The following is a 21,918-nucleotide window of genomic DNA, read 5'->3' as shown; positions in this document are numbered from 1 at the left end:
TTTTATATTTGAATCCTATGTTACTTAGACACTTTGGTTGATAGAAGGTGTCAGTGTCCGATCCTCCGACACTTCGACACGACATGACACCGAAATATAGAGTGGCCTTCTATGAAATTTATAACATTTAGAGTGTCAGATCCTTGGATCCCTTGTCGGACACGACACCCCAATAAGAGTCTGAGCAACATAGTTTGAATCCATACCCGACCCGATCATGATCATTGCTCGAGTTTAGGCAACATAGTTCTGGTATAGCTTTCACTGTCCCATTGACTGCTATGTGTGAGCTTTGGTGTACTTGGTACAAGTAAAGAAAATATAACTAGCATCTGTTATTCGTTCTAAGTACCTTATATAGCTCTTGTTTGGAGGGAGGTGCAGAAATTAGAGGACAGTTTTTATGATGAGTTGCTCTTGTTTAGAGATATTGAAAATAGAGGACAGTTTTTGTGATGATTTTAAAATATGATACTAAGTTTTTTTTTTTTTGATTTCCCTGCTAATACTATCTCTCTGGCTCTTGGTTGCCGTGTATACTCATTTATATCCCATAAATCACAACTCCTTTTGCCCCCCAAGGTTAGTATTCCATCTAATTAAGAATGCTAAAGGTGAAACTTTCCTAGGAATCTAGGATGGTATTGGTGGGATTAAAGTGTAAAACTTGCACTTGTGAGTTGTGACCACATTAACCACCGGCACACAGAACCACCGACATTGCAATTTGTAGATGGCGTTAGTTTGTTAGTTAGGAGCATTGAGATGGCTTTGGTTTGGTAAGTTGACTTGTGAAGCCAATAATGGAACCCCATAACGGTTGAGCATCTTTGCCACTCGCCCGTGGGGACTTTCTGATTCAAGGTTGTTGGTATAGATGTCAAGTTTGTGAATTGATTTCGTTGGCAGAGAGTGTAAATAATATAGAAAAATCTTGGTTCAGAAATTGAGAGTAGATTTTCAAGTGTTGGGAAGCACATTATACGATGATGCTAGAAGTACACTTGGTGTACATTGGCATCTTACACACCACCTATTAAATGGTGCCACCTCATTTTTCTAAGATTCCCTTCAAATGAAATTTTCAATTTGAATTTCAAACTCTGTTTTAACAATCTAATTTTGAAATTCAAATATCTTTTACCTTTCCAACAAACAATAATTAATTCCAAAAAAAGAAAAAAAAAGAGGAGAGAGAAAACATATTTTTCAATCTTCCCTTCCACGTTTCTCTCCATCTCTTGTTCTTCCTTGTTGTTGTTCTTCATTTTATTTTTCAATGTATTCAAGTTTTTTTTTCTGGTTTATCATTCTTTACATTGGTCTTGTTCTTATGGATGTTATACGGTATTTTCCGCTGGGTTTTTTTCCGGGCTCGTGAAGTGGGGTAGCACCGTAGACCGCCAGCGAAATAAATTAATTGTTCTTGTTCTTATGCATGTTCTTGGTTTCAATTAATTGGCGGATGACTTTTATCGGCGGCGGTGGTGGTTTATCTTGCTTTTCCTTGTGGTTGTTCGTAGTTAATTTGGGATTTTAGGGTTTTTCGGTATTTTCAATTTGTTTCTTGAAATAATTTAATATGTTATTCTGATTTTAGTTATTTTGGGATTTTAGTTAATGTGGGATTCTAGTTAAATTGGGATTTAAGAGTTTTTCCGACTTTAGGCTGTTCTTGTTGTTCTTCTTGCTGTTCTTGTTCATTAATTTGGCCGGATGAATGGTGGCCTCTATCGGCGGCGGAAACGATGGCTTTTAGCGACGACGACTTTTAAGGTTCTTGAATCCCTGTAAAGCCAAAAAAAATTCATTACTATGACTATAATTTTTACGGGATCATTTCAAATTTTCAGAAAATCATAAAGAAATAGATACGAAGTATTAATTTAGTGTTATGGAAATCAAAAACCTTTATATAGGATCATTTTCTCTATGAGAAAATGAAAAGGGGAACTGAAGTAACTTATTAAAAATATTTATGATGTAATTGTTGATGTGCTGATACCCCTTGCTATATTGGCCACTGCAATGAATAAGTTTCTTAGTAATTATGAGTGTACATGTGTTCGAATCCCAGTAAGGCCAATTTTTTTCAATACAATGACTTTAATTTTAAGGGATCATTTCAATTTTAAGACAATCATAAGACGATTTTTTTTAGTTTAAGGAAATAGATACGACGCATGAAATTCATTTTTGCACAATCAAAAACCTTTGTATGGGATCATTGTATCTACGATATAATCAAAAGGGTAACTGAAGTAACTTGTTAAAAAAGACATGATTAAGTACAAATATGATGTAATTGTTTATGTGCTGATACCCCTTGCTATAATGGTCACTACAATGAATAAAGTTCCCTAGCTCCGATTACGCGTACCTGTGTTCGAATCCCTGCAAAGCCAAATTTTTTTCATTATTTATGTCTATAATTTTACGGGATCATTTCAATTTTAAGAGAATCATAAGGCGATTTATTTTTGATTTAAGGAAATAGATACGGAGTATGAAATTCAGTGTTTACAGGAATCAAAAACCTTTATATGGGATCATAGTATCTACGAGAAAATGAAAAGCGTAACTGAAGTAACTTGTTAAAAAAGACATAGATTAAGTACAAATATGATGTTATTGTTGATGTGCTGATACCCCTTGCTATAATGGTCACTACATTGAATAAAGTTCCTTACAGTACTTCACGGCAAGGAGAGAAAATTTTACAGTACTCTAAAACCCCAAAATTAAGTTTGAAATTTTATCATGAATTATATTTATATAGGGACAATGTAACGTTTAAACTACTTTTTGGGAAATAGTGTTAATAAATTATATATACGTTTGAACTATTTGAATTTTGATCGTTCATGTACGAATTTTTTGGAGGGGTATATTTTACCTAAAATCTATTTTGTTTTAAAGGGATCAAACAATATTTAGTTTTGAAAATATTTAGTTTCTGGGAGAGTTTTGTTTTACATAGAATCTCTTCCAGTTTTAAAATATCAAAACAAATTTCAGTTTGAACAAGATAAACAAAATACAACATGATTTTAGTTTCTTGGAAAGGGTTTGTAGTACATAGGATAAATAAAAGCCATAATGATTGTGGTTTATCGATTTTGATTTCTTCATGTAAATAAGGGATGATGCTAGAAGTACACTTGGTGTACATTGGCATCTTACACACCACCTATGAAATGGTGCCACCTCATTTTTCTAAGATTTCCTTCAAATGAAATTTTCAATTTGAATTTTAAACTCTGTTTTAAAAATCTAATTTTGAAACTCAAATATCTTTTACCTTTCCAACAAACAATAATTATTTCCAAAAAATAAAAATAAAAGAGGAGAGAGAAAACATTTTTTTCAATCTTCCCTTTCACGTTTCTCTCCATCTCTTGTTCTTCCTTGTTGTTGTTCTTCATTTTTTTTCAACGGATTCAAGTTTTTTTATCTGGTTTATCATTTTATCTAGTAGGGTTGTTGGTGGGCCCTTAGGTAAGGTGAGAAAATAATAAAATATTATGTAAAATTTCCATTTTTAGAAGCGTTTCAAGTAATCCGGGACGGCCCGATAAGGAAAGTGTTTCAAGTATTCCGGGACGGAGGGAGTAATAACGTTGGATTCAGATCGGTTCGGGTTGATTTAAATTTTACGGTTACTTTCGATTCGGGTTAGTTTGGTTTCGGGTGAAGACCGGTTCGGTTCGGATCGTTCGGGTATCGGGTCACTTCAGGTCAAATCACTTCCGGTCGGTTCTATTTGTTTTTTGGGTTAATTTCGGATCGTCATTTCGGATCAGTTTTGGGTTACAGATCGGATCAATCGGGTCGGTTTTTCGGGTCTGGGTCAATTTTGCCAGGTCTAGTTATGATGCAATTGATAATTAAACTGTTGTTTACAGGGTTTTTCCATTTTCACAAATAATACAATTTGGTTTTTGTTATTTTTATCATTTCGACAAATTTTTATAATCAAACAAAGGTTTTTTATGTAATAAAAATTGGAAATTTGATTAAAATAAGGAATTTTTCACTTTTTAAAATGACAAAAGACCCATTTTCCGACGGTCAAACCCACTTTTCCGGCGTTGATCACCACGTGCACGGCACAGGACATAATTTAACGATTTTTTTTTAAATATTTCCCTCCAAGAATCCCCTATGCCCCTTAACTAACTCAGACGTATTAAAAAAATCGTTTTCTCTCTCTTCTTTACTCCGTCTTCTTCGCCATTTTCTTTCTCCAGTTTTTCTTGAATTATTTTTCTGTATTTTTTTTTAAAAAAAGTCGTGAAATGCCATTTGATTGTTGTCGCATTAAAGCCCTAAATTTGCTGATACTGCTCTCCTTCCATTTTCTCTCCTTCGACCACCGTTGAAACTTTCTGAGAAGCTCTCACACGAAATTCCATTTTCTTTCGGCAGAAATCTTCTTTCCTTTCTACTCACAATAAGTTTTTGCCTCAAAATTCAGTTTCAGTTTCTAGTATTCTTCCCACTTTCGCCTCTAAATTTCCTGTATTTTATGGGTATTTTTTTGTTGATAATACTTCACCCAGATTAGAAATTCCGACTTTTTTGGAATTTGAAGATTTAACGTTAGAGCTGTTCTGGTATTTATTGGATGCTTTAGAATTTCTCGCTATTGAATTACTTGCTTTCTACTTAGTATTTGCTTCTTTAATTGAAGATTTGGTTCAATTCTACTTTATCCGAATCAAGATTCTTGCTTAATTGGACTGCAATTAATTAAGGGTTGTACATTACTGTTGTGTTGCGAAAGGGGGTAAGATTTTACAGGCGTATAGTGGGGAAGATGATGAAATCGAAAAGTTGGCGGCGGTTGTGCTTGGAAATTCTTGGAAGGAAATTCTGGAAAGTGGTTCATTTTGTATTTGATTCCAAGTTTGAGTGAGCGAGGTTTTATTTAGGATTTGAAAAAACAGTTGATAAACTATTAATTCCGAAGCATAATATCTGAATCAGTCTCCAATGAAGACATTTGTTGCGAGGTTGTTGAAGGAGTAGTTATTATATATAAACACACGATCAGGGATCACCCTAACCTTTATAGTGAATTATGTCAATTAATAACCCTCTCGGTAGACAATTACACAAACTACTTGCTTTCGCGGTAACTCAACGCTTCGAGATTGTTGTGTGCAAAGTGTAGGCACGACGAAAGGAGTGTTTGAATGCATGGTTGATATTGTTTGTGTATGCTTATAAATTACTACTTTGTATAATGCTTGGATGGGGGCGTACAAATGAACATAAATGATTTCCATGTCTATTAATAGGGTTCAAAGTGTCCTCAGTGGCGGAGCCAGGAATGTTTTTTTTGGGTGTCGACAGTGGCGCTCCCAGGATTTTTAGAGTGTTGTGTCCAGTGAACTTCCACAAAACACAATATATTACTAAAAAAATGTATCGTCCTAAAATTAATCAACATTCATATTATAATCGTGCAAAATTATTACAATTATTGATGTGTGGTAAAAACTGAAAAGAATTACTTAATTTAAGAAAGCGGGTGTTTAAATTCAAAATCCTAAGTGACTAGTTATTTATAATGACTGATCTCTTAGGATTACCCCCTATATTTTTTTTCAGAACTCTAAGAGATCAATTGTTTGGACAGGGTGGTCTCTTATGATTATCTCAATAGTATACCAGATGTCTTGCTTGCGGGGCGGGTGTTTTTAAGTATAACCTAAGAGATCGGTTTTATATATGACAGGTCTCTTATCCTTCAGCTATAAGTATTTTTTTTTTCCCAATTTTTTTCGAGGGGTCCATGCACCTACCTGGTTCCACACAACAACATCAAGATAAACATAAAACACATACTTTATAATATGGAGTACTTGGTATAAGAGTCAAGATATTTCTTCCTTGTTCCGTGTAACGTACATTCTAGACATACCAATTATTTATGTTATTAACTTATTATCAAGTGAGTGTTGTCTTGTTGACCGGAGGGCAGCATTTGGGCCACTCATATGGGCATCGCTAGTAGTTGTGATACGTAAATACAGATGTCTACTAATTTAGTTGATAGAATGTCTACGCACCATAAAACTTGTCTACTTATATCAATTGGTCTTATTGCCCTGTTGCTCGGACTGTAGGTAGATTTCCGAAATGTGTGAGATTCTCAAAATATCATTAACGGAGACATGTAAGGATGATCTTCCTTTCTCCATCTTAAAACGAATGTTAATCGGTTGAAAATTGTCCACTTCCACACAAAGATTTCAAAATCAACAGCATGATTCTGGTGTTGAAACAAATACTCCGGTTAATGTTTAACCGGAGTATACCAATTAGGCCACTAAGTCCAAAGTCCAATGGCTCCACACAACAACATCAAACCCACTTCTATTCAACATGGCTGATCAGCCACCAACAAAGGACCAAGGCCCACTACTAATAAATGACCTATGAGCATTTAATACACAAACACTATAAATAGCACACACCCCAAGGTACGTCCAATTTACCGCCTTAAGACTACTTCCTAGAGAACTTATCTCTAGAATCCGAGCAGAGGGGCTTTCCTCGGAAACACCCCCGATGCCAGTAACCTTGTTATTGTGCAGGTGAATTCGGACGCAACTCATTCAAGCTAGCAAGATCTTCAACACATTCAAAAGGGCCTTCATTAGCTCATTATTCCAATACCGGAACAGTATGTATGATTACTCGATTAATACACCTTCTCCGTCTCTGAATAGTTGTAACATTAGTGTACTTAAAGCCGTGCCTAAAATATGTTTACAAATCTATACGAGTTGTGAGGATGAATGTGGGAGCAACTTCGTAATGGTGACTCTCATGTCTTTTTGAACACGTCTATGGCTATCATTTTAGTTGGCAAATAATTAATTTTGTATTATTTCTACTTCCCTTTCAGTTTTCCTCTCATTGGATTAGCATTTCCATACACATTACTCTACAATTTTATTCGTTGAATATAGTGGTGAGAGAAATTAAAAATTAGAAATATGTTTGGAAGTTAAGGCGTGGTGGTTACGTACTACCACATTGTATAGGTTCTATTGCGAGGTGTTAATTTAAAAAAAAAAATTGTACTCCGTATTTCATATGCGTAATAAATCAATAATTAAGAAAAAAATATATACTTAATCTGTTACTTAAATACAAAAGGTGTTGCACTTACGTGTAAGGTGTACAATAAATTTATTTTACACGATGGTAACTTTTTTCCATCTTTTTGTAACTTTTAATATATTTTTATTAACTTTTACATTATGGGAAAAAAAGTTGGTGGATAAATATTCAAAGGGTTAAATAGTTACTCCGTACTTTTATACATTATTAGCGATTTTGATTGAAAATTCTTTATTAAAATGAAAAAGATTATCATTAAAAAAAATAGATAACTTTTACGTATATCGGGGTAACTTTTAAATATCTTGAGTTAACTTTTACTCCAATATACAATATTTATTGTACACCACTTGTAAATAGAGCGTAAGAATTTATGTTTTCAATATCGCAACATTTGCAAGTGGATGAGTTGAAGACCTCATGTGATTAGAAAAGAAGACAACAAATCAAAATGAATACGTAAGTTGGGTAACGGCAATCTTGTAACTTAAGGGTGAACTTGCAATAAATAAATAACGGAAGAAGTACCTAATTGATCGAGCAAAGTTTTGTGTTTAATGGTTATGTACTTATGTGGTTATATAGAACACAAATAAATTTAACAGAATAAACAAGGATTATTAAGTTGGTAACATGGTAGCCCACTAATAGTATGAGAGCAAACATTTTTCTTACAAAAAAAAAACAACCTGTCATTTTAATGTGTAGTTTATAAGAAAGATTAATCACAAAGAGACCTCAATTTAACTTGTTTAGACACAGAAGAAGAAATAAAATAAAATGACAGAAAAAGAGACCAAAAAAATTGTAGAAAGCAAATCAACGGATGGTGATGCACCATCATCATCATCCACCATCATCAAGGAGATATCAACGGCTGTTACTCCACCACCGGCGCCGGCAACTCCTAAGGCTACCGTTGCCGTCGTTGAAAGTACTCCCCTCCCTCCCTTCCTTTCCTTTTTTTTTTCTTTTTCTGTTTATGAGCATGTGATTTTTTAATGTTTAATAGAATGACTAATTTGATATACTTATTATGATGTTTAACAAACAGTTGAAGAGGCTGAAATTCAGAGGATTAAGCAATCAGTTGACAGGGGTGAGTAAATAGTTAATGTTGGCACAACAAATTAATTCAGTTTCAGTTACTCATGATTATCTAATTAATTAGAGGACAATATACGACATAAATTAAATTCAGCTTCATTTATTATGAAATTTGTCATAGAGTATTCATGTTTGTTTGTTTGTTATAGATGTTGCATTGGCACATGTTGAGCAGGAAAAGAGGTTGTCTTTTATCAAGGCTTGGGAAGAAAGTGAAGAAACTAAAGCAGTCAACAAGTAAGTCATTTTACTCATCACATTACATTACATTACATGCTATCAAATCCCGTTTACATCATTCATTTGTACCGTTTAATTTCTATAGACTAAAGACAAACAATACGTGAGGAACCTCCTAATTAACATGCTACCACTAACTTTTAGATCAAACCCGGGCCCGGGCCCGGCCCTGGTTTGTTGATGAGAATTATCAAATCTCGTTTACACCATTCAATTCCTTTGATAATGATGCGTTAATGATTTATGTGTTACATATCTCTTGCTTGGTATTTATCTATCTACATTTCAAGGCATGCTTGCTTGAATTATGGCTTTGTTGAGGCAATAATACTACAATCATTAACCAATGTCCATTTCTAATTAAGGTTTGATTACACAAAACTATTGGATTCATTATAATAGTGGCTAAAAGAATTTCTTATAACTGAATGGTGATGTTTGATTGTTCGTTGGTACTGGACAGGGCTGAGAAGCTGATGTCTGCTCTGAACGCATGGGAGAACAGAAAGAAAGCATCCATAGACGCTAAACTCAAGTATATCGAGGTACCTTAATTATTTCGTCAATCATCATGTAATACATTTTACATTAGTGCAACATTAGCCTTTTGAAATTTGATCATATGGTCAATATTCTGTCTACTTTCCACATTCAATTCAATTCATAAACTGAAATTGATTGAAACATAGCAGAAATTTGTAACTAGACTGTTCGCGTTTAATAAATACGTTGGGTGTTGATTGTTGAATGAGCAGGAAGAGCTGGAAAAGAAGAAGGCTGAATATGCAGAAAAGATGAAGAACATGGTAGCTCTAGTCCACAAGCAAACAGAAGAGAAGAGAGCAATAGTTCAAGCAAAAAAAGGAGAAGATATCCTCATGATCAAGGACAAGGCTGCTAAATACCGAGCCACTGGATATACCCCAAAGAAGATCCTTGGTTGCATCTCATTTTAGATCTTCCTCAGCCAGAAATATATAGTTACTTCAAGATAATGCAGTTTCAAAGGTGTAGCACTAAGCTAGATTGCACAACTTAAGTTTGTTTTTACGGCGTAAACAAGTTGTGTGAGAGATCAGTGTAATAGTACTGGTGATTGATTGTTAAAATTTTGGTTACAGTTGGGTTCTGAGACTTGGGTATATGGCTCATTTTTGCCAAATTTAAGCAGTCTATGATTTTATTTATCAACTAGAAAAGTCCGTCTTATGTCATAAATTTGCAACAAAAAACAAGTGAGAAAATGAAAGAGAAGATTCAACCATATACATATATGACAAATTGACAATGAAGCTAGTCAAAGAGTCTACAGATAAAACATTACAAGTTCAAAATACAGGACATCAGAAAACAGATACAGGAACATGATTATGAGCAGAATCTGACCAACATACATGACTAGACTGGGAAAATAGGTAACCTGAAGCTAGAACTATAATAGTTAACTAAGAAATAAATATACTGCTGATTGCTGAAAATGACCCCCAAAAAAAAAAACCATACATCCGCAGACCGCAGTACAAGTTCAAAAAACACACCAAAATATCAGATGATACTCATTTGTGGATTCATCAAAGAAGGAAAGATGTAGTAGCCATCAACAGGATCTACTAAGAAGCTCATGTCATTATATCCAGGAAAATCCAAGAGCAGCTGTAATGCAGTAGACTCAGATGAATCATCTACCTCGTTGGAGCTTGAAGAATCTGATCTTGTATTTACATCAACGACTTCGGATTTGATCAAGTTCTTACACACCACCATTTCTTCATCATGGTTATCCACTGTCACACCTGAAGTGGAGGCACATTTTGTAGTACAAGTGGATGCTTGAGAAAATGGGCTTTCACTTTGACATGCAATCTTCTCCTTTGTTTCGTAAGTTCGAAACGATTCCCCAACTTCAGAGTTCCAAAGGCGGAGGAAGTGGTCAGAATCATGGAACCCTGGTGAAGACTGTAAGGACTCATTTGAAAGACGGATTTCGGCTTCGAGCCTGGCACTCTCCCATTGAGCCATGTGGCGTGTAGAAGGGGATGATGGGGATTTGATGGATGGTCCAGGAGGTGTAGGAAGTGGTTCATGGGTTGTAGGATCCAGGCCCATACAAACTAACCGTTTCCTTAAGTGGGTATTCCATAAGTTCTTGATCTCATTGTCTGTTCTTCCTGGTAATCGTGCAGCAATTGCAGCCCACCTGATCGAGGCACAAGGTATCAGGGTATTAATTAGATTGAGGTGTAAGTTACTGATATAAGAACACATAACATAACATAACATTGTGGTATGCCTATTTACCTGTTGCCTAAAATGGCATGTAGCTGTATTACAAGTTTCTCTTCTTCAGGACTAAATGGACCGCGTTTAATGTCTGGCTTCAGATAATTAGTCCAGCGAAGACGACAACTCTTTCCACACCGAAGGAGACCTGCATATAAAGAAAACTACTCACTCATTTACTGAAATCCATAGTATAACACTGAAAAATGGACAAGACTTATTCTACAACATACATACATACATACATGAATCTTTTACTTGAAAACATGGAAATATAAGTGAAATTCGGACATGGATAGTTGCAGAATGCAGTGTATGTTAACACATTGTCTAACCATTTTCTTTTCTTTTTGTATGAAATTCGGACATGGATTCCACAATTTGCATATTTCTCTCTACATTGGGATTAAGCTGTTAAGCATACATGAGTACAAGTGTTGAACAATTTATTAAGGGAAAGAACAAGCAGCACTTGTTTAACATTTTGTCATAATTAACTCAGTAACAAAAGTTGACAACAAATTACATACCGATCCGTACTTAAATACTGCACTTACACGAGTACGAAGTAGATCTGTTAGTATATGATAAGATTTTAATAATAAATTTGGCGGTAAAAATCAAGGCCGGCCTCACATAAAGCCACATGATAACTAATTTTTATGTACTACTCAACTAACACATTGTCTAACCATTTTCTTTTCTTTTTTGTCTTGTAACTGTGACAACTGAAATTCAGGTCTATCATTTCAGCTTAACACTAATTGCTAAACTAGTGGCCAAAATAGGCATAGGGATGAATTATGGAGTACAATAGTCGACGCTTGGGGGTATTTTGGTGATTCCGCAAACTAATTAAGGGTATTTTAGGAATTTAACTAACTAATATATTGAACTCTAATTAACATATTTTCACTAATTAGGGGTTATTACACAATTGTTTATTAGTTCAGTGGTGATTGGAGCTGAACTTGGTAGGGAGAACCCGTGTTCGATCTCCCGCAACAACAATTGGGAGGGAAATAGAACCTAACCACCCAGAACTCGCCCCGAATTCGAATTAACCCTAAGGGTGAACCGGGTGCTAACCCACAAAAAAAACTAATTAGGGTTTATTCATTTCTCTATCAAGGAGAAGGGAAACAGTTAAACTTACTTAGTACTTCTAAGTGACAATATAAAATTTTATTGTTAGGATGAAGGAAAAGCAGATGAACCCAAATCATTATTTTACAGCCGAGTACATCCAATACTATTTTTGCTAATTTACTTAGATTCATTTCCATAGAACGACCCCCAATAGATTGACTAATTTATATAGTTTTTACAGTACTTTTTTGGGATTCGTAAATCATAATCCATAATATACTCCGTATTATCCTATCATGACTCCGTAATTCATAAACAATATACCGCGACCGAGTTGACTCAGAAGCTAAAACCCTCCACAAAACCCATAAATAAAAACAGAGGAAGATAGAAAAACCTGCGTTTTTGGGGAGAGAACGCCAGTTACCATTCCCATGTTTGTTGATATATTTAACCAGCAGCTCATCTTCTTCAGATGTCCATGGTCCTTTCTTCAACCCTTCCTTCTCACAACATGGAGATCTTCCCATTTTCTCTCTCTAAAATCTCTCACACTCTTGACTCAAAATAACAGAGAAATGAACAAGACCCAACAACCAAATTGTCAACTTAACAAAACCCAGAAATCAATTTTGGAACAGAAGTACTAAAATCTTCCTCGCTTTTGAGTTAAAAAGAAGAAAAAATTAACGAAATCCAGAAATTAAATTATGAAATTAACCATAGGTAGAAATCAATTACGAAGGTGACTTTTGAGTAAAAAAAACAGAAATATATATTAATGAAACCCAGAAATCAAACTATAAAATTAGCGAAACCCAGAAAACGCACAAATTAGTTTCGAAGTTTTCATTCAAAAGCGTGGAGATTGGAGAAAGGATAGAAATCCCATTTTCTTTTCACCCCCAAAAAACGAAGAGACAAATTAAACTTAGCTATAGAGGTGAATTAAATGTATATATAAACCAAAAATTGGGGAAAGTTTAATTGTGCAATATCTATCTTGGGAATTTGGAGAAATAATTGTTTGTAGTATATCAGAGAGAGAGAGAAATTGTACAATAATCAGCGAGTTTTAAGCTGCAAAAAAACTGTGCTCTGTTTGTTTCTGCAAAATAAAAACAGAGCAATCCTGTTGCATTAAATGATACTACATGCTTTTCTTATATTACATTACATCATTCAAATTATGAACAGTGAATTGTGTTTTTGTGTTGAAATCATTAAAAAAAAATTAGAAATGAATGCACTTTGTAGTGAAATTGGAGGAAAGAGAAAGAGATGGAAAAGAAAGAACAGAGGTTTATTCAAAAAAATAAAGAAAAGAAAAAAAGGAGGGGAAATTGACATTGAATAAGAGAGAGAAAATAGCAATAAATGAGAAAAAGAAAGATGGGAAGGAAGAAAGGAAAGGACAGAGGTAAAGGTAATAGAGTTGCCAAACATACACATTTAATGTTGGTAACACTGTAACAGAGTGAGAGTAGTACGGTGTTTGTGTATAGCTTTGCTCTGTTTTTGTTGGTCAAATTGTAGTAGCAGTAATTCGAGTGATACATCAACATGCTTATTGATTTATTATGATTTCAGGTTACTATAATTAAATGATTTACTCTCCATGCAAAGATGTGACGATTAAACACGATTATTGGATTATTAAGATTTATGGTTACTGTTCCACGACTTTTTGATATGGTGATTAAATTGGGATGGAGAAAGTGAGAATGGTAGTTTTAAGGTTGGGAGTTGTTATGTTCCTAAAATGTTAGGTAATTCAACGAACTTTTTTTTCCTTTTGTATTCGTGTAATAGGGTTCCGAATTTTCGATTAATTAGGATGATAGTCTCCGCACTCTTCTTCATGCTCGGTAACACTATCACCAATTCACCATTGATAAGCCTCTATTTTAGGCTGAAAAACCTTCTTATGTACGGATTAATATTTTTTATCCGATTGTGAAACTTGATTTCTTATTTAAATTGAAACACATTTTGAGAACCCGCAAATGTTGTTTTATTGAGAGACCCATATTTGAATTGATTCCGAGAGTAGAAAATTGTCCAAGTCATGAAGTCAACACCAAAATTACCAACTAAATGAATAAGAAAATCAAGAACAACATTTGGGGGAGGCTCACCGTAAAGAGATAGGCTCTGTTATACTCAGCTTATTTTTACCTATTTCATACAAAATATGTTCAGATAATATAAGTTTTTTTCAGTTATTCACGATACAAAAATATCCTCCATAATTTAGCAATTTAATTTTAATTACAAAATACCTAAAACTAAAGAGCGGTAAAGCAATAAACGTCTAAACCTCCGTAATTGACGGTTAGAAATTTAAGGCAGTTTCAAAATTTCAGTTTAGAAGTTGAAATAAACGTCTAGACCTCCGTAATTGACGGTTAGAAGAGGCCAACCCAGGTTGTATAAAAGACAAATGAATCATCAGTCTTTCTCACGCAGCCACGCAGTGAGCACAAAATTGAATGGCGTTGCCGCTGCAGCTGTTGGCGGTGCTGGTGGTGGTGGTGTTGCTGCTGCTGCTGTTGGCGGTGCGTAGATCCAACGATCATCACGTAGCTACTGCAATCTCTCGCCTAAAACCCAAATTTCACTCCATTTTCTTCCTCCTAAACCTCCTGGTTCCCCTCTCTAAAAAACCCCAATTTCCTCTCTCCAAAATCCCTGCAGATTTCGCCAATTTCTCCAAATATTCACCCATTCTTTTAACAAATTCTTCAAAATTTCATAAAACCACCGTATATAATCTTCAATATATGAAGAATTTGAGGAAAATAAAATCAATTTTAAAAACAAGACCTAGAAATTAGAATGTTAACATGCAATAAATGAGTGCGGAACTTCTAAACTCTGGTGGCCGTCGTCGGAGATTTGGTGTAGGACCGGTGAGGGTTGTTAACGAGAAGGTGGTAGGAATTGACATCGGGACAACGAATTCTGCGGTTGCCGCCGTGGAAGGAGGGAATCCAACTATTGTTACCAACGCAGAAGGTTAGAGAAATGGTGAAAGCACCGGCCGCCGCGAGGGAGGTCGCGGTGCCTCCGTGGGGAGAGTGGAGCAGCGAGGAAAGACAGAGGGGGGAGGAAAGGGTGAAATTTGAAACCCTGGAATTTATTTTTAAAGCCATGTGAAAATTGGAAAGGGGGGAGGAAAGGGTGATTTTTTAAGCCAGGTGTACGTGTAGGTGCTAATGCTATGACACCCCTTATTCTTTGGTTTTCGAAACTGATGCCATCTCATCAATCCAAACCATCTCCGAGCAACCACCGGGTTGTGCCACATTTATTAGCATTTTGGAAATTGGGGTATGTTTATTTTTTTGACAGGGGGTATGTTTATTATTATAACTAGAATGATATAACTTCAACTTTACATGTATTACCGCAAATATGTGTACATAAATAATAATGATTACTATTATATGTATGCCACAACAATTTCTTTAGATGTAGTTTCAGAAATTAGTACATACGTGTGGTGATTATTGGAATGAATGAATGAATGATATAAGTATGTATCATATACACCATTAACACCAATCGCACCCAAGAAAGAATCATATACTCAAAGAATGAAATATTATGATTGAGTGCGCATCATAGGAAGATTATATTTTTACTAATTAAACAAAATGGTTCTTATTTTATATAGAGATAAAAAACGGTTTCTATATGGTTGAAGTATATACCAGCCTACCAGTTTTAGAACTGATAATGAGCCCTTCAAAGTCTCAATATATTTAAGCATATGCAATTATCAAACGAGAAGCCTAATGAGATCACTTTTGTCATTTACTGTTTAGATATATTTAAATATTTTAGATATATTTAAATAGGGTAGATGAACTTTGTGAACAAATTTTGTGGCATATTATTTTTGGCCATTAGTTACAATAAAACAATTTAAAGTTTTGATATTATCACGCACGCATCGCGTGCATATAAGACTAGTTAAATAAAGGGAAACCCTTTTAAGTTAGCTTTTTACAAAAAACTAGCAGTTCAAAGTATTTAACAAAGCCATTTGTACCCAAATTATTCAACACTTAATAAAATAAAATAAAGGATCAACGCTTCCTACTAATCAAATCCCCCAAATTAACACACCCAACAAGCATAGGTTAATCAACAACATTTCTCAGAGACAATTTATCAAACACCTTGTGTGCACACCCAAGTAACTTACATTTCCGGTAAAATTCATCCGAGCTCAAACCCATAAACTCCATGCATCGTCATCATCTTCAATATCATGTTTAATCAGCAAGTCGATCGATCGATCGAGAACCAATACTCACAACCACAAAAACAAAGCACCTTGCTGGATGTTCCTTAACAACAGGGCCCGACTCCGAATTTTCAATCGGAGCCTCTGAGTGGGCTTAGCCAAGCTCTGGACACCTCTTGGCTGATTTCCTGAAAGGGGGTTTAATTTCCTCCGCCTCTTAATTCTTACTCAAAGTCTCGAACCATCTTAGTTTACTCCTCTTCTTCTTCGGTATTTCGTGGCTGCAAGTAGGGAAAAATCCCATGGTTGATTGGTTTCTTCACTGCTACTCTGCATCATCGTTGATCCTCATCATGATCACCATCAATCATCTATCAACTTGAGCTTGAGATCACAATAATCGTGCACCTTCAAAGATCACTTTCAACAATATCCCATAATAAAAGAGGAGAGAGAAAGAGAGAGAAAAAGGTAGAAGAAGAACTAGTGGTAGTAGCAGACATCTGGGAGAAGAGAATTTGAAACTTTAGAGTTGTGGAAGAACAACAATTAGCTGAAGTTTATGGCAATAATTGCTGAAAATTTAGAGTAAATTTGCTTGGGTTACTCACTAAATTCGATTTGATTAGGAAGAGTTGTGGAAAAACCTAGAAAAGGGAATATAAAGGGTGAAACGTGTAAATGGAGAAAAAGCCATATGAAAAAGCTAAGTAAGTTGAAAAAGCTAAGTCATAATTAAAATCAGCTGTTTTCATTTATTTATACACGTGTAAATTAATTTTCCTTTTCTTTAAAGCGGTTTTATTATTATTTTATTGAACTTAACGGAAAATGAAACGGTGTTAACAAAAGTAGCTGATTCCATCCATTTTGAGGGACTAAAATGCTCCTTTTGAAACCTGAGGGACTTAACTGCTCCTTTTGCCAAAGTTTAGAGACCTCCAGTATAGTTTACTCATATTTTAACACATAAATAAGTTTATTTTAGTCAAAATAAGTTTTTATTAGATAAAATAAGTTCAGATATTATAAGTTCAGCCAAAATAAGTTGAATAGAACAAAGTCAATTTAGTAAAACTGCCCTAATTGACTACTCGTTAGTCAAAACTAGAGATGGCCAACGTGGCAGGTTGGGTGGGTCGTGGGAAGGTTTGGTGGGTCGTGGGTCAAGGATAATTGACACACGACCCGCCTCAGTTAAACTAGGTTGGGTCGAATCGTGGGTTGTGTCGGAAAAAATGGACACAATACATGATGGGTCGTGGGTTGAGGTGGGTTGTGCGGGTCGGGTGGGTCTGATGGCTTTGACGGGTTACGATAGACGTGATTTCGGTGGATCAGGTGGGTTAGGTGGGTTTACATGAGTTTTAGCGATAAAAGTTATAAAATTTGCATGAACTTAAATTAATTAATTTTTATGTTATTCACTTACTCACATAAATGTAGTTAATGTATATTTACACAATAAAATTAGAATTTATTAGCATTTTAAACATACAAAATTGTTTAAATTTGGATGAGTTTTGCGGGCTGGGTTCGTGTGTTGGGTTGGGTGGGTCGGGTGTGCCGTGGCGGGTTGTGTCGGGTCCGATGGGGTGGGTCGAAATAGGTTGTGTTGAAAAAATCCGACCCACAACACAACTAAAAATATCAAGGGTTGGGTTGGGTTGAATCATGGGTCATAAGTGTGTCCGACCCATGTGACCCACTATGGGCTATATCAGGGTGGGTTGGGTCAAACCCGAATCACTGGCCATCTCTAGTCAAAACCAGGGAATGTAGACTGCTTGGTTGTGTTTAGAATGGATCGAGTGAAAAGGTTTTGAGAAAGGGCTACAATTAAACTAAAATCAAATGGGGTAAAAGTTATAGAGAACTAGATTATATCTCGTGCACGCACGAATTATGATAATTTTTTTACAAAATATTTAACTAAATATCTCCAAACTACTGCATAATTATAAAAAAAAAAAAATTAAACATACTCATTTATATTTATTCATCTAATATGCATATTATATATGTGTAATATGCTACTTTGACCGACATATCGAGTGAATATAATTTCCATTATTAATGTACCGATTTGACTAAAATATTATAAAAAAAAAAGTATTTAGCAAAATTATTATTACGCGGTATCTATTATTGTCATATATTATGAACTAATATTTTTTCCATACGTAGATAGTTTATAAAAAGGGTAGAGAATAAAATAAAATAAAATAAAATAAGATATATATTTTAGAAAAATATTTTAGGCGGGAAAAAATCGCACCAGGAAATGACATGTGTCATTCCTGGTGGTTCTTTTAGTATATACTCTGTAGTAATAGAACTATAGAAGTAATAGATTAGAGAGTAAACACGCATTAAACTAGACCCCATTGTTCAAGTGTAATCGCTGAGAAAAAAGAATAAATTGAAGGTTCAATCTTATTATGCAAATTTACGAATAACAACTTGCAAATCAAAATCACTAAATAATATTTTGCCAATATATGATTTCAAACATTAATATCTCTAATTATTGATAAGAAAAAATTATAAAATTTTGATATTTAAATAATATTTATTGAGACGAATCTAATAAGACCCCACACGATGACACGACTATGTTTTTTCTTAAATATAAATCACAAAGTGAAATCAAATGGGCTTGTGTGAATAGTGTCATAAACCCAATTGTGTCATGTATATAAGAACAAATGAAGTACTTCGTAGTACGTAGTCGTATTAAACCAACATAATGGGCTTGTTTGGTAATTGGCTTTTTCATTAGCTTTTGGCTTTTAGCTTTTAGCTTTTTCATTTGGTCAAACAACCAATATAGATATTTGGTAAGTTGGCTTTTTCCTTGGCTAAAAAGCCGGCTTCTCCGCCAAAACCCAAAAGCTAGGAAGAGTAGCTTTTTTATATTGGATGTTGGTTTTTCATTTTACTAAGTGCATTTTATGAAACAGCTAGTAGTCAACCGCCAACTTACCAAACACATTTTTGGAAAATCTACCGTCAAACATCCAACATAAAAAGCCAACACAAACAACCAATCAAACAAGCCAAGTAAAACAACCACCAGCCAATTGCCAACAGGGCCAATATCAAGATGTCAAGGACCCTTCTCAGGTTATTCCCCTCCGTACTCAACAGGCTAGGTACTTTGGAAACGAGGGAAAGGAATTAATTTGTTACTTAAGACTATAGTTAGCAACTTAACATTAGCATTAGCATTAGCATTAGCATGTATACTTTCGTATTTGGTAAAATATTAGTAATGATATATTTCCGCTGTTCGGAAATACTCGCAGTATTGGTCGATCACTTTCACGCATATCAATGTATAATTTTGATCGTAAATATCCTAAATTCTTTTCAAGCAAAAATTATAAAAAGTTGATATTTTGAAAATACACATTGAGAAAAGTCTAACAAGATCTCACGTGACTATGTTTTGTCTTACATAAAAATCACTTCAAAGTACCCTATGTAAAAATAGTGTAAAATGTCCAGACGTTGCGAATATTTCCAAACGGAGGAAGTATGAATTCTGAGTAGAGGTGTGGAAAAATTGGTCTGGACCGAAAAATGGTCGAGTCTCAGGGTTGACAAATATCAATTTCCGGTGTTCGGTCCGATGGTTTTGGACCGGACCTATTTTTCATTAATAATACGAAGTATATATTATTTTAGCTTCCAAAAAAGCCATTAGACAATTGGTTTTTATATATATATTTTTAGAAAAAATTTAAAAAATAGGTAGAAAAAGGTCTACAACCGGTCCGGTCAGGGTTTTGGAATAATTTTTCCGATCCGATCTAGGCCCGATCCAAGCATAATCAGTCCTGTCCTCGAGTCTTGAATTATCAAAATTATGGTCTGTGGTCCGGTCCGGGTTTGGACCAATGTACACCCCAGAATTATAATAATATTATCATTTCTGAGTAGTCAGTTCTGAAGATCTATGGGTTCAAAGTATCAAAGATGATACCAATTTCAATGATCATAGTATCATAAATGTGGTCAATTTTAGAGCAGAAAATGCACAAGTACCCATAATTGTAACTATACTGTTAAAACAAAACCCAATTTTCATTTTTCACCCTACCTGTTTTGCTTGAAGACCAAGACTAACGCTAAAATGCGTAAAGTAAAAGCAAGAAAGAACCATGAATTTTAGGAGTCATCAATGTAAAAGCTTGTTTTGGCAAAAACTTGAGACCTGAAATACCACTTCTTTTTCCCTTCTGAAGTAGTCAACTCAAACAGGAACTGGTAATGGATTAATGGGTTAATTTCGGACTCTTTTCAAGATTGTAAGGTTCACCTATTTACACCCTCAAGGGCTCAAGGATGTCCAGGAAAACAAAACGAATTTGCCAAACCCAATATCAATTCAACTAAATTTAACTTATTTGAACTTATTAAAACTTATTATTAACTTATTTTTGCTGAAATAAGTCAAAGTAAGTTAAAATAAGTCAATATCATAAAATAGTTGAAAAAGTAAAAAACTAACTGAACTAACCAAAACACTCGGTCAGACCAAAGCATCTAACAGAAGTAGGGCTGCAAACGAGTCGAGTCTATCCGAGTTTTACCTTGTTCGAGTTAAGCTTGCTAAGGATTTTTCACTGTTCGAGCTTGTCTCGTGCTTAAGCGAGCTTTACAAATTGTTGTTCGAGCTTTGTTCGCTAAGCATTAGGATGTCTCGAGCTCGGCTCAAGCTCGAGCTAGAGCTAAACGAGCTTTATTTGACCTTAATAAACGAGCTTTAAGAAATCGTCAAATTGATATACATCATATAATCAAGGAGAAACTTCACAAAATATATGTGTAACTGGAATAATCTATGGGATATTATAGTACATGATAGATTCGCTTCCGTTTTATACTTTTCTTGACATTTAAGGGTCATACCTTTTTTTAAAAAAAAACTTGTATTTTATTCCAATTAAATTACTTTTTCAAGCTTGCGCGAGTTATAAACGGACTTACAAACGAGCTTATAAACAAGTAACTAATGAGCTATAAATGAGTGCTCGTGAGCATTAACGAGCCGAACGTGATTTTGTTCGAGCTTTCGTTCACTTTTCGAGCCTAGCATTTTTGTTCAAACTCTTTCATTAAGCCTTGACCGAACTTTGACCGAACTTGTTCGTAAGTTGTTAACGAACTTATCGGCTCATTTACAGCCCTAAATAGAAGACATAATTACCAAAAACAATCACCAATTCCTTAAAAAAAACTACAAATTCTATCATGGTCCTCGGTGCTAGATGCACCAAAAGGTGTTTTTTTAAAACTCATTTAGAAAAAAATAACAAGAAATACATCCATCACCCAAATTCCAGGAGGGAGTATACTTTTAAGGTAATTACCGTCATATTTCATGGGAATAAATAGCGAAAGAAAAAATAATGTAGATTGCAAGAACAACTGGTGTCCACGTTGTTCAACTAAAGATAAGCTGTAGAGTGTAGGCTCGGTTCAACAAGCAGTACCCCAAGAAGACTAAGATCCCTAATTCATACGGCAATGCATATACTGTAATAAATATCTGCAAATGGTGAAGATTCATCCCATCCACAAGTACCTCAAATGTCTCATTATCCATTTTACCATACGACTGTAATTGCTGCAAAGTATTCTCTCATTAAAGGTAGGTTTTCGCTACTTATAGTCACAAACGAAAGCTGATGAAATTGAACTCGACTAATATTAAGCCTCAATGTACCTTGTTTTCCATCAGAAAGTCCTTGAAGCCAGGAACTCGTAGAACTGGGTAACGGAAATGATATGGAGACATAATC

General features: G+C 34.8%; 2 protein-coding genes across 3 annotated transcripts; one reads left to right on the top strand and one right to left on the bottom strand.

Moving 5' to 3' along the window:
• Positions 1-7,794: 7,794 nt before the first annotated feature.
• LOC110789241 (remorin 1.4) lies at positions 7,795-9,626 on the top strand. The gene is made up of 5 exons (XM_056837574.1): positions 7,795-8,071; positions 8,192-8,236; positions 8,394-8,481; positions 8,948-9,029; positions 9,240-9,626. The coding sequence occupies exons 1-5, from the start codon at positions 7,918-7,920 to the stop codon at positions 9,438-9,440; spliced, it is 570 nt and encodes a 189-aa protein (XP_056693552.1). The 5' UTR covers positions 7,795-7,917; the 3' UTR covers positions 9,441-9,626.
• Positions 9,627-9,728: 102 nt separating this feature from the next.
• On the bottom strand, positions 9,729-13,157 carry LOC110789233 (transcription factor MYB17). Of its 2 annotated transcripts, none has more exons than XM_021993882.2 (3): positions 12,251-13,157; positions 10,783-10,912; positions 9,729-10,681 (listed from the first exon to the last, which is right to left on the bottom strand). In XM_021993882.2, the coding sequence occupies exons 1-3, from the start codon at positions 12,381-12,383 to the stop codon at positions 10,030-10,032; spliced, it is 915 nt and encodes a 304-aa protein (XP_021849574.2). In that variant the 5' UTR covers positions 12,384-13,157; the 3' UTR covers positions 9,729-10,029. The 2 variants fall into 2 exon arrangements, with proteins under 2 accessions (XP_021849574.2, XP_056693551.1); XM_056837573.1 differs by lacking the exon at positions 12,251-13,157 and adding an exon at positions 11,100-12,194.
• Between the last annotated feature and the right edge of the window lie 8,761 nt (positions 13,158-21,918).

Source organism: Spinacia oleracea, chromosome 2 (genome assembly GCF_020520425.1).
Source record: "Spinacia oleracea cultivar Varoflay chromosome 2, BTI_SOV_V1, whole genome shotgun sequence".
Lineage (NCBI taxonomy): Eukaryota > Viridiplantae > Streptophyta > Magnoliopsida > Caryophyllales > Amaranthaceae > Spinacia > Spinacia oleracea.
This window is presented reverse-complemented; position numbering and strand designations above follow the sequence as displayed.

What these genes read in the sequence shown, in the direction of transcription:
- LOC110789233 (XM_021993882.2), bottom strand. Translation starts at nt 12,383, where the DNA reads ATGGGAAGATCTCCATGTTGTGAGAAGGAAGGGTTGAAGAAAGGACCA. An exon ending in TTCTCTCCCCAAAAACGCAG is followed by an intron (nt 10,913 to 12,250) that starts GTTTTTCTATCT and finishes CTTTATATGCAG; the next exon opens with GTCTCCTTCGGTGTGGAAAG. An exon ending in CATGCCATTTTAGGCAACAG is followed by an intron (nt 10,682 to 10,782) that starts GTAAATAGGCAT and finishes TGCCTCGATCAG; the next exon opens with GTGGGCTGCAATTGCTGCAC.
- LOC110789241 (XM_056837574.1), top strand. Translation starts at nt 7,918, where the DNA reads ATGACAGAAAAAGAGACCAAAAAAATTGTAGAAAGCAAATCAACGGAT. An exon ending in TACCGTTGCCGTCGTTGAAA is followed by an intron (nt 8,072 to 8,191) that starts GTACTCCCCTCC and finishes TTTAACAAACAG; the next exon opens with TTGAAGAGGCTGAAATTCAG. An exon ending in TAAGCAATCAGTTGACAGGG is followed by an intron (nt 8,237 to 8,393) that starts GTGAGTAAATAG and finishes TGTTTGTTATAG; the next exon opens with ATGTTGCATTGGCACATGTT.